This window comes from Rhinatrema bivittatum, chromosome 7 (genome assembly GCF_901001135.1).
Source record: "Rhinatrema bivittatum chromosome 7, aRhiBiv1.1, whole genome shotgun sequence".
Lineage (NCBI taxonomy): Eukaryota > Metazoa > Chordata > Amphibia > Gymnophiona > Rhinatrematidae > Rhinatrema > Rhinatrema bivittatum.
Window position 1 is genome coordinate 99740584 of NC_042621.1, and position 12971 is coordinate 99753554.

The 12971-nt window shown below is 42.2% G+C and overlaps 1 protein-coding gene across 1 annotated transcript in view; it reads right to left on the reverse strand.

Moving 5' to 3' along the window:
- The window catches only part of ATP6V0D1 (ATPase H+ transporting V0 subunit d1), a 101717-nt gene that overhangs the window by 31637 nt on the left and 57109 nt on the right, over nucleotides 1-12971 (reverse strand). The window contains exon 3 of the mRNA XM_029608802.1: nucleotides 924-1102. Coding sequence (XP_029464662.1) covers nucleotides 924-1102 — 179 coding nt within the window. The remainder of the gene's footprint in view (nucleotides 1-923; nucleotides 1103-12971) is intronic.

A 12971-nucleotide genomic window follows, 5' to 3' on the forward strand; every position in this document is an offset into this window, starting at 1 on the left:
GTGGATGCCCTTTCATAATACTGATCCAGTTAAAGTTATTTTTGTTTTTCTCATTCTTTGCATGAGTTTATATTTGTCTGAACTGCATAAGTTTCATATTTTATTTTAATTCTCTTTAACGAAGCAGTGCCTCCTAATGTAGTGATGGCAAAACTCAAATTTGCTGCCTAAATGGATATTACAGTAAAGAAGTTGAAAAAGTATTTTTAATAAAGTAATTCCATATTTAAAAAAAATAGTTTCTACTCTCAATTTAAAGAAGTGTGGTGGCTGAGCGCTGACTCCCACTTCCTCTGTTTTTATACATCTCATAACCCTGACAAACAAAGGAATGCTTTTGAAGTTGGTTATCAGAAGAATATTAAAAAAAAAAAAAAAAAAAAGGGAGAAAATCATTTTGCTGGTTTCCTATTATTTTAAGAGAAACACCTATCTTTTGCAATAGATCCTTTGTGCCTGCCTATTGTACTGACACAGATCTTTATTAATCTAGGACTTACCTCCTCCCTGTCCTTTGTATCTGTCCCATGCTTGAATTCTGACATTGTTTGGCTCCTAATCCCTCCTTCAAAATTCTGGTTCAAATGTCCATCACCCTTCTCAGCAAAAAAAATTATTTTCTTGCATTTTTATGAGTCTCCCCTCCCTGGTGACCCCCTTGTCACTGAGCTTTTCATTCCATGGAAAATCCTACTTTCTGGTATTGAATGAGGCCTGCTATATATTTAAATATTTGTATCATATTTCCCCTTTTGCTTCTTTTGGAGCAGCTGCTGTTGCTCAAAACTTCACTTCATTAACCGGATGGTTAAATGGTGAGATTTCTGCAAGAAAAGTTAAGTGCAAGGGAAGTAGACATAACACGCTCCCCACAAAATACGCACAGAGCCGAGACGGAGATATGCATTAAAAACCACCATTACCAAGTGGGGTGTCCACTAAGATTGCATTGTAGAGCTCTGCTGGCGTCTGGGCAATGTTCACCGCCTCCATCTGTTCAAAGCTTCCCAACGGGTGACACTTGGGAACCAGCTCAGAAATGGAGCGCTGATGCAGAGTCCCGGTGATCAGGAGAATTACATTATCAATCATGTAACTATAACTGAGAGAGAGAGAGAGAGAGAGACACAACTGATTAAGTGGCGTACATTAATAACCAGAATTGATTTAGATGCAACTGTTACACAGATGAAAGCTCACACGGCACTGAAACATGATGGTGTATGGCCCAGTTTACTGGGGAGAACTCAAGTGCTGACTGCAGTCCCCACTCAACTCTGTACAACTTGCCTTCAGAAGAGGTAAGATTACAGGCATCTGGGTACTTGCCAGGTTCTTATGGCCTGGATTGGCCACTGTTGGAAACAGGATGCTGGGCTTGATGGACCCTTGGTCTGACCCAGTATGGCATGTTCTTATGTTCTTAATGAGGAGGAGTCAGGGATACTGTGCAAATTTATGGAAACACTGCAGATCTTGCAGTACCTTTAACACAGGTACCCGTGATCAGTCGTCCGGGCAGGCACTCACCTTTGCTCCCCTTACCCCCCACAAATTAGACACAACAACTGTATGGAATACAAAATAAGGCCGCAGTTTATTAACCTAACCCGAGCCACTTTTAACAATATTCAAAACGAACTCCTTCTACCTCCACCACCTGCCGCATGCCATTCTTCACTTACCATCGCGGCCCAATGGTAAGCAGCTTGGAGCTCCTCCCCCTTCACCTACCCCGCCACGTCGTCAGCGAGGGTAGGCTTGCGGCCTGAGCATCGGCCCCCCCCCTTGCTCATTAGGCCTTCTCGTGCAGCCGCCCCAAACTGCACGAGCATTACCCCCCGTTTCAACATGCCCTTCACCCTTGTAACAAATAAACACCCAAATATGGCTCGGGTTTCCGCCTACTGCGACACACCAGCACCAACCGGAAAAGCTCAGACATTAAGGGCGGGAGGGAGGGAAGCAAAAACTCCTCTGCCTGCTTCGATGCCGGATCCCGCACTGGCTGCTCCCAGCCCGCACTACCCACTTCTTTCCGTTTTGCCCCAATGACAGTGCAGCCTTTAAAATGCTGCACTGTCATTGGCTCCCTACGTTCCTCGCTTCTTCCCCCCCCTTTTTCCACGTATCCTCCTCCCCCCAACTTCCGCCTGCCCTGCCTCCCACCCGATCCCGTGTTATCTTCGGCGAACGCGGGACTGGCCCGGTTTGCCTTCATTTAGACTTGTAGATTACTAGTATGTTTTCACAGGGAAGAGCTTCTCAAAGTTGATTAGTTCTTTGATGAGAACAAAGTATTAGATCAGGAAGATGCAGTGAATGTTACCTATCTGGATTTCATTACTGCTTCATAGCAAGCATGGGAGTAGGACAGAAAATTGTTAAAATAGGTAATAAAATGGTTAAGCAAAAGAACCTGGAAAGCAGTAATCAATGGAGTCCACTGTGATGAAGATAAAGTGACTAGTAGTATGCTTGTGGGCTTGATATTTTTTTTTTTAAATAATTTTATTATTAACACTGGAAGAATTTGAAAGAAAAACATGACTGTCAGTAAATGGTACACAAACCTGTAATGCACAGGGTAGGTGTGACAGAAAAGATGAGTTGGAAAAACTGTAAAAGAATGCAAGGGTTTGGAAGCTGTGTTTCAATGTACAAAGCATAAAATCAAGCTTGGAGGGGCCTGATACAATATACTTTAACATGCAAGTAAGTGGCCTTTTGTGCACACTAAAAACAGTACGCTATGCAATCATGTAAAAATGAAGATATTCCTCCAGTGCATTAATGTATAAGGCAAGACATTTCTTGCTTAATTTTATGTAAATGAGGGAGCATATGCAAACCAGGCTTTACCAACCAAGGAAAATAGTGTGGCTCTTCATGGGCTTAGTAAGAAGGCGACAATGTAAACATGTGCCTCGGACCAAACATTATATTTTTTTACCACCTATGAGACAGCCTGAAACCCCTCATGCTAACCAGCCCAAAATGAAAAAAAAAACTATTTAACATGGTGGATTTTTCTACTTCAAAAATGCCAGCCAAAAGATGCCTTGTCCCAACCCCTCCCCCCCACAAAATAATCACAGCATCCTGCTCTGGGCATTTCCCTCTTCCCAGAAGCCTCCCCCGCCCCTCCAGAAGTAGGTACTTGGTAGTATGAAGGGGTGGCGTCTTCACAGGCAGGCCAGGTGCTGAGGAACCAGTGCCAGCACAAGGACACCACCAAATGATGCTTGGAGGCACTCCCAGCACGTATGGTGACGTGCCTGCTAGCAGTGGCATTCCTCACCAGCTACGGTGTGGGCAGGACAGCGCCAAAGGCCCTGCGGTCTGTGAAGAACCCATCTGTCTAAACATAGATCTGGAGGCATGGAGTCAGGCTATGGTGGAAGCTTTTTGTGTGATTCGGAGAATTGAACTGAGTAATAATTTCTACGCCGATTTTCAAGACCTATCTACCCATGGTGGGGGCATGTACAGTACAAAAACCCTCTATAATCAGCTATGATTCACAACTGCACAATAAAATCAGAACACTAGAAACCCAACTAAAAATGAAGAATCAAACCACAAAATAAAATTAGAGGCCAATATTTAAAAACGGAAAACTTATCCCGTTAAAGTTAGCCTGTCATATAATGCCCTTGTGCTATCCCTACCAGCCACCAAGAGAAACCCTTGGTCACCTGAGTGGCCCAGCAAATACTGCTCAGGCCTCACCTGCACATGTGCTCTTCTCCTGGCAACTGTCCACTTGCCAACTGGGTTTCTGCTTGCCTCTGGGCAAGTGCCTGGCGACAAGCTAGTCAGAGGGTTTCTGGGTCACAGTGCTCTCAGAAATGCATTTACAGACCATTTACTAAAAATACTAGGATTCTATAGGACTCACTTGGGTCTCTAATCAATCACAAAACACTAATAAACTATTAAGTTTATTAATAAAAAGGAATTTCAGTGAATGCAGATGACGTGAAAAAAACTGCAACCAGGGAAAACGAATCGTACAACAGATCTAAAAAGGAGTTTTAGAATGAAAAGCTGAATATTTCTCGGTCAGACCCAATGATCCCGAGTATCGTTTTGCTATCAGCACACGGCTGTACTTCCCGGTTGAAAAGGGTCTCTCTTTCTCTGCAGCCAGGTCCAACTGTCCTTCTCTGAGACTCAGCAACACAGCGACGCCCTCAGCTCGTTCTGGGATTCATCAGCTGCTGGTGCCTATTGAACGCTGCATTATTATAATAATGCAACCTGCTGTCCTAGCTCAAGATCATTAGAAAAAAAAAATGTTCTCAAAGTAAAAATGAGTTTTACCTGACAACCAACAGTTAAAACTCCCGTTTCATCACATAGCCAGATAAGTCATCAGGGATATTCAACCAGATACACAGCCCACTGAATAGTCCCGAATAAAGTTAGCCGGCTACCTTTAGCCAGATAATTTTAAAGCTAACCTGCTATCTCTGAACATCCCTGGATAGGTTTAAAGTTGTCCGGGTACATGTACCTGGATAACTTTAAGCTTATGAGGCTATACTAAAAGACTATAGCGTTAATGGGGGGGGGGGGGGGGAAGGTTGGGCAAGCAACCCATGCCCTCCTCCCCCAGTCCCCGAGAGGTGTTGACAGAGGTCGGTAGGCCTAGGCTGCCTGCCCACCCCACACACACACACACAAATCTTTAAAAAAAAAAATTTGGTGGGTCAAAAGACCCAGAGAGGAGGCCCACTGGCGCCACAGTAAAAGTGTACGGCTCCTGGCGGCCTCATGCGTTGCCTTGGTAACACTGCTGATAGCTGTAAGAGTGCTACTTCTTCTACAGCCATGCTGCTAGCTCTGGCCACCGTGACGCTGTAAGGAGTGGGGGTTTGCATGTAGCAAGGCCCCAGCAGCAGGGATTATTTAGGGGCTGCTGCCAGAGGCAGGAGGATTGGCGTTTGCTAGGAGGTGGGGGGAGCACGTGCATAAATCAGCAAAACTGGAATTGCCAAGGGAGGGGGGCTGGGATATTTCCTCAGGCCTTCTTGCTCACCTTTTCTTTCTTTCTAGCGCACCAACCATAATATGAACACCTCTTAGGCCGCCAGCCCTAACTTTTTTTTTTTTTTTTTTTAAATCCATCAGCATATATACAGCTGTAGCCACATCAGCTTTAAAGATAGCTGGGCTGGGAGAAGGTAGTAGATTCTCATTGCACTACACGAGGGATGAGATCATCATCAATTTTATTGGGTGTTGCAGCTAGGCATGGAACCCATACTGAGGCCAGTACAGGACTATCATAACCATTTAGTCACCCCCTTAGTTTCTGAGCTACTCTGTCCCCCCTTGCAGGTTTCTGGGAACCTTGTTCTTCAGAAACAATGCTAAGAAATGGGAGGTTTCATGGAACTGTTGAAGTCAAGGTAAGATCTGGAAGATCAAGAAAAATCTGATAGAACTAAAAACTGGTCACATCTGTAAAACAGAACCCACTGATCATTGCAAATGACCTGCTGAAAAGTTTAGCTGCCACTAGAGTAGTTATCCAGAGGAGCATAGTACAGCGTTGCTTAAGCAATGATCTGCATGGGAGAGTGGTCAGAAAGAAACCTTTTCTACAACCTCATTGTCTAAAGCAGCGGTTCTCAACCAGTGTGTCGCCAAGAACACGCAGGTGGGTCGCCACACTACCCCGTCCCCCTACCCAAGCGAATTAGGTCCTCCGCCCAGGCTTAAAATGCTGATAGCCTGGGCAGAACAGGTAGAGTCAGCAACACCAGCATGGTCTCTTCTTCCTGCCCACCCCCTGGAAGAGGAAGTGGTGAGCCGCAGGTGCGTGTGTAGGAAGAAGAGACCATGCTAGTGCTCTCAGCATCGGCTCGAAGAAAAGAAGAGAGGTGTGGCCTGAAGGATGAGCAGTGCAGCTCAGAGTAAAATGAGGAACAACGTCAACCCCCGCAGCCGATGGGACTCCTTTCTCCGTGAAGGCTAAAAATGAAGTAGGTTGTTGCTGCCTTTAGGGTTGGAAGTGGAGGAGGCTGTTGCTGCCCTTAGTACGGGGGAGGGGAGGAGTGAGTGAATGAGCAAGGATATGTTTGAGATCCTGTGTGTGTATGTGTGTGCGCGAGTGAGACAGCATGTATGTGAAAGAGTGTATTTGTGTGTGATTGAGGGCCTGCATGAATGTAAGTGTATGATTGAGAATCTGTATGTGTAAGTTTGTGATTGAAAACCGGTTTTTGTGTTTGTGTGTGTCTGTGTGTGAGATTGAGCACCTTTGTGTGTGAGAGATCATGTGTATGTATGATTAAGAGCCTGTGTGTATAAGTAAGAGAGAGAGCATGTGTGTCTGTGTGAGATTGAGAGCTGGTTTAGGTGAGGGAGTATGTGAGTATGTGATTGAGAGCCTGTGTGTAAATGAGAGAGAGAGAGCATGTGTGTAAGCATGTGAATGAGAGTCTGTGTGTGAGAGAAAAGGACAGCATGTATGTGTGTGATTGAAAGCCTGTGTGTGTAAGCGTGAAAAGATAGGCAGCATGTGTGTAAATGTGTAATTAAGAGCCTATATAAGTGAGAGAAAAAGCATGTGTATATGTGAGCGATAGAGAGAGAGAGAGAGAGAGAGAGAGAGAGAGAGAGAGAGAAGAAAGTTGCAAGCAAGCCATCCCCTCCTCCTGCTAATTCAAAACAATCTCAGGGCACCTGCATATCAAACGTTCCCAGGTATGCAGAGCAAAACATTTTTTTGTATCCTTATTGTTTTTCATTACTGGGTCTTTGTTTTTTTGTTTTATACTTTGAGATTTTAAACAAATTTACAATTAAAAAAAAAATCAAAAAAAGAATTTTACATGTCAGGCAATCAATCATAAGGCATTATGTATAACTAAATTAATACATCAAAATTCCTAATCCCCATAATAGGAGGAATCATTCAAGACCAATTAAGGAAAAATGTAAATATAACTTACAAAATACAGGAGATATATTCTTTAATATGCAGCTTTTATACCTCAACCGTTATTTATCCTTTATCCACCAGAAAGGATTCCAAGTGGGCAGGATCCTGAAATATGAATTTGTTCTTCTGTAATACTACTGAGAATCTGCAGGGGAGCTTTAGGAAAAAACGTTGCCCCTAAAGATAAAGCTCTTGGCTTTAGCACTAGGAACTGTTTCCTTCTTAACTGTGTACTACCTGAGACATCAGGGAAAACTTGGATCCTTTGTCCACAAAACAAAAAAATCTTTCTTCTTAAAATATTTCTGTACGATTACAGTTTTATCACTTTCTCTACAAAAAGTGACCAGTAAAGTTGCTCTTTTAGGAATATCATCGATAGAGGATTCTAAAAAAGCAGATACATTTGGTGATTCTTGTTGGACCTGATCCATACCTTCCTTGCCCTCTTGAATTCTCAATCTGGTGTTAGGAATATATCGTATTTTTCGCTCCATAAGACGCACCTAGGATTCAGAGCGAGAAAATTAAAAAAAAAAACAAATGGTGTGCTAAACCTGCTCTGTTCCCGGGCATCTGTGCGTCTTACGGAGCAAATTAGGGTAGGGCATAAAATGTTTTTTTTGTCCCCATTCCCCATCCCAACCCTTTAAATTTAATTAACTACAACCCCCCACCCTCCTGACCCCCCCCCCCCCAAGATGTGCCAAAAGTCCCTGGTGGTCCAGCGGGGGTCAGAGAGCGATCTCCTGCACTTGGGCCGTCGTCTGCCAGTATTCAAAATGGCGCCGATAGCCTTTGCCCTTACTATGTCACAGGGGCTACCGATGCCATTGGTCGACCCCTGTCACATGGTAGGAGCACAAGATGGCACTGGCTGACCATTGCTCCTACCATGTGACAGGGGCCTTCCAATGGCACCGGTAGCCCCTGTGACATAGTAAAGGCTAGCGGCGCCATTTTGAATACTGGCAGCCAATGGCCCAAGTGCAGGAGGTCGCTCCCGGACCCCCGCTGGACCACCAGGGACTTTTGGCAAGTCTTGAAGGGGTCAGGAGGGTGGGGGGCTGTAGTTAGGTTTGTTTGTTTTTTTTATATTCTCTCCTTAAGACGCACAGACATTTTCCCCCCACTTTTGGGGAAAAAAGTACGTCTTATGGAGTGAAAAATACGGTAATATAACTTGGAAATATTCTTATCATCCACACTTGAAATTGACAGAATTTCTACTAGGTATTTTCTAAGTAATTCATATGCAGATATTAATCTGGAGACAGGAAAATTTAAAAATCTTAAATTCTTCATTCTAAATACATTTTCCAGATTTTCAGCCTTTGAGTTGTTAAACTATCTTTAATGAAAGAATTATTAACCATTTATAACGCATTTAATTGTAGCGATGTAGTTTTACTAATTTCCTCTAAATGATTTAAATCTATATTATGCGTTTCTACAACATTTTTAATCTCAGTACAGGTCTTATTATTCTGAGTTATTGAACAGACAAAATTTTCTGTAATTCATTAATTGCCCACCACACATCTCCCAATGTGACGTTCTGGGGATCAATGGGATCTGAGACTACTACCTGTAGTCTAGGATCCTCCTGTGTCCCCATTACCTCTGTATCCTCAATAGTGGTGGGTATAACAGTCAATATTTGATGCTTCCACCACTCGTATCCTACTTTGGGAAGAGGGGGTCAGGCACTTCACTCAATTGTTGAGGTTCTGCTGCATTTGGCAGGGACTCTCAGAGGATCAAGATGAAAAAGATATATTGGGAGTTGATTTTTGGGCAGTTTGATTTACCCTCCTCATAACGTGGGAGTCCATGGGTCCTCTAGCCACAGGAACTGCAGGTGAAGATGCCCAAACCTTAGTTTTTCTTTTTCTACCCATACGGGTTAGAAAAAGAATTTAAGTAGAAAATTCTTAAGAAGGGGCGTGCCCCTTTGGTGCGCGGCTTCGGCTGCACGCTGGTGGCTGCACGCCGCACTTGCCTCAAATTTATTTTGCGATCCGTCCCCTAGTGATGATGTCACAAGGGGGCATGGCTCGGGGCGCTTTCGGATGGTAACAGCTCCCAGGTGGAAGTTAGAGCCTCAAAGATGCTCCTTTTCACCTTGCCTCTCCTCAGAGAAGTTTCTCCAGCCAAAGTCCTCCCTACTGGGTCTTTGTGTCTACTATTTTGAAATATTTTATTGGTATCTAGAAATTTTTGATATGAGTCTTTAATTATTGGATATTCCATTCATCAGCTGTTTTGAAATAATCTGTTCTTTTTGTTAGTATAGTTTTGCTGCTATTGATTTTATATTTCTTGATTTGTTTTATAAGGACTGGTGATGTTTCTCTTTTTCCTTTGTTACACTGCATACAGAGACCCTAGCTTGTTACAGTTTCCAATTCAGTTTTTGTCTGCATGCTTCTAGTTATGCGTTTTGGTCTCTTTATACATTGTTAGGTGAGGGTCAGCACATGTGATTCAGGTGAGGTTTTCTGCTGGCATGTAGTTTTTGTGTAGGGCTCTACAGTAGCCTGACTTAGTCCGTTTTCCTAATAGGAGGTGTATTGGTGTCTTAAGGCCTGATGTAATATTTTCAGTGTTGCCTTTTCTTAGGTAAGGTGTTTACTGTTTGAGTACTAGAAATTGTTGCTGTTTTGGTATGGGATGTTTACTATTTATGCAATTTCTGTTCAGACAGAATATGTATCTTTTCCTTGTGTCATTCTTAACTGGACCTTTATTTTTTTTTTTATTTCTGCCGTGAGTTGTAATGAGCAGTGTGTCACACATGTGAGCGTGGTCTGTCAGGTGTGTCACGATGGGAAAAAGATTGAGAACCACTAGTCTAAAGTATGCAGTCATCATCTAAAAATATGCAAAACAAAACATTGATAAGCCTGAATCTCTTTGCAACAAAGTGCTCTGGACTGATGAAACTAAAACTGAGACCTAATATTTCTGAGCTAGAAGAGTTCTGCAAGGTAGAGGGGGAAAACAGTCCAAAGGCATGATTAGAAAGACTCTTAGCTGGGCTACAGGAAATGTTTGGAAATTATTATTTTTGCCAAAGGAGGTGTCACAAAGTACCAAAAGGGTGCACAAACTTGTAATCAATACCATATTCACGGTTTTATTTTAAATCTGTAAAATAAAAAAAATAAATAAAAACAAAAGGAAAAAAAATGGATAAAGTGCGTAGCTTGCTGGGAAGACTGGATGGGTCGTTTGGTCTTCTTCTGCCGTCATTTCTATGTTTCTATGTAATTATACATTAAATTTTGCAGACTAAGTTTTTGTATTTTAAGAACATAAGAAAATGTCATACTGGGTCAGACCAAGGGTCCATCAAGCCCAGCATCCTGTTTCCAACAGTGGCCAACCCAGGCCATAAGAACCTAGCAAGTACCCAAAAACTAAGTCTATTCCATGTTACCATTGCTAATGGCAGTGGCTATTCTCTAAGTGAACTTAATAGCAGGTAATGGACTTCTCCTCCAAGAACTTATCCAATCCTTTTTTAAACACAGCTACACTAACTGCACTAACCACATCCTCTGGCAACAAATTCCAGAGTTTAATTGTGCGTTGAGTAAAAAAGAACTTTCTCCGATTAGTTTTAAATGTGCCACATGCTAACTTCATGGAGTGCCCCCTAGTCTGTCTACTATCCGAAAGAGTAAATAACCAATTCACATCTACCCGTTCTAGACCTCTCATAATTTTAAACATCTCTATCAAATCCCCCCTCAGCCATCTCTTCTCCAAGCTGAAAAGTCCTAACCTCTTTAATCTTTCCTCATAGGGGAGCTGGTCCATTCCCCTTATTTTGGTAGCCCTTCTCTGTACCTTCTCGATCGCAATTATATCTTTTTTTAGATGCGGTGACCAGAATTGTACACAGTATTCAAGGTGTGGTCTCACCATGGAGCGATACAGAGGCATTATGACATTTTCTGTTTTATTCACCATTCCCTTTCTAATAATTCTCAACATTGTTTGCTTTTTTGACTGCCGCAGCACACTGAACCAACGATTTCAATGTGTTATCCACTATGATGCCTAGATCTCTTTCTTGGGTTGTAGCACCTAATGTGGAACCCAACATTGTATAATTATAGCATGGGTTATTTTTCCCTATATGCATCACCTTGCACTTATCCACATTAAATTTCATCTGCCATTTGGATGCCCAATTTTCCAGTCTCACAAGGTCTTCCTGCAATTTATCACAATCTGCTTGTGATTTAACTACTCTGAACAATTTTGTGTCATCTGCAAATTTGATTATCTCACTTGTCGTATTTCTTTCCAGATCATTTATGAATATATTGAAAAGTAAGGGTCCCAATACAGATCCCTGAGGCACTCCACTGTCCACTCTCTTCCACTGAGAAAATTGTCCATTTAATCCTACTCTCTGTTTCCTGTCTTTTAGCCAGTTTGCAATCCACGAAAGGACATCGCCACCTATCCCATGACTTTTAACTTTTCCTAGAAGCCTCTCATGAGGAACTTTGTCAAACACCTTCTGAAAATCCAAGTGTACTACATCTACCGGTTCACCTTTATCCACGTGTTTATTAACTCCTTCAAAAAAATGAAGCAGATTTTTGAGGCAAGACTTGCCCTGGGTAAAGCCATGCTGACTTTGCTCCATTAAACCATGTCTTTCTATATGTTCCTTGATTTTGATGTTTAGAACACTTTCCACTATTTTTCCTGGCACTGAAGTCAGGCTAACCGGTCTGTAGTTTCCCGGATCGCCCCTGGAGCCCTTTAACCATGGCTAAAACATCTACAGAGCACTGAAGATTGCTCCCAATTCTAGTGGTTTATATGAAACACCTTCTCTTCTAGCAAACTGGTTCCTTGAGAATAGAGGTTCCTCAAATAAGTCCCCCAAACTTGATTGGAAGCATCTAGTGTCTTAATTTTTATGTAAATTAAGTTTGGTGAAAGAATTAACCTTTTTTAAAAATGTGCACGATCTAATCACCGTTTCAGAGATTTGATGAAAGCATTGAATAATTTTACTTTGATAATATTTCCACTGAAACTTCAATAGCCACTGATCATGATTCATATGAAGACATGCAAAGAAGGGTGATATGGACCACTGCGACCTAACATCTTAATGAAAAACAGATCAGTCTCTGGCTCATGATGCTTAGGACTAATTTTGATATGTTATGTACTTTCTGTTGAGGCAGAAACACTTCTCTCTCTGCTATGGCTACATGAGCTCCTATGAACACTATTATACAAAATGGCTTGATGGATTTTTTAAAATGTAAAAAATTTATAACCCACCTATCCACAATACTAGGGGAGTTACAATGTAACATCTATAATGATATATTTGTTTATATGAAATAATAAAACACCACAAACAAGTACAGACAATAAATAAACAAAATTACAGTACCACACACACTCCACAATCCATCAATGTGACATAAAGCCCCAATCTTACTTCTCAACACTGGCAAGGAACATGAGGCTCAGTTATAAAAAACAGTCACCATAACTCTATAAAAGGCCATGACTCATTCAATCCTTGACACCCCCCCCCCCATAGCTCCTCTGTATCAGATTGTAGCTCACAACAGAACTATATTCCATAAGAGCCTACCATCACACAATTACTAAAATGACAGCTACTCTTGTGGAAACAAATAGGCCTTAAGCATCTTACGAAATCTGATTATAGATTAAACCTCCTCAGGTACTTTGTTCCAAAATCAAGGCCCAGCCACATAAAACAGATGGTCTCCTGGAAATCTGCCAGATGCAGTCGCCAAACAGAAGGAACAGTCAGAAGGCGCTGACCTCAGTGTCTGAACAGGCTGATAAATCTTGAAAGCAGGATTAAAGCAGACAGGAACTAAGCCATGGATGGCCTTGAATGCAAGCAGAATAAATTTAAATTTAATCTGAAAACTAACAGGTAACCAGTGAAGTTGCCTTCTGCCTAACAGAAGGTTGTCTAAAACTAGTAAATAAGATT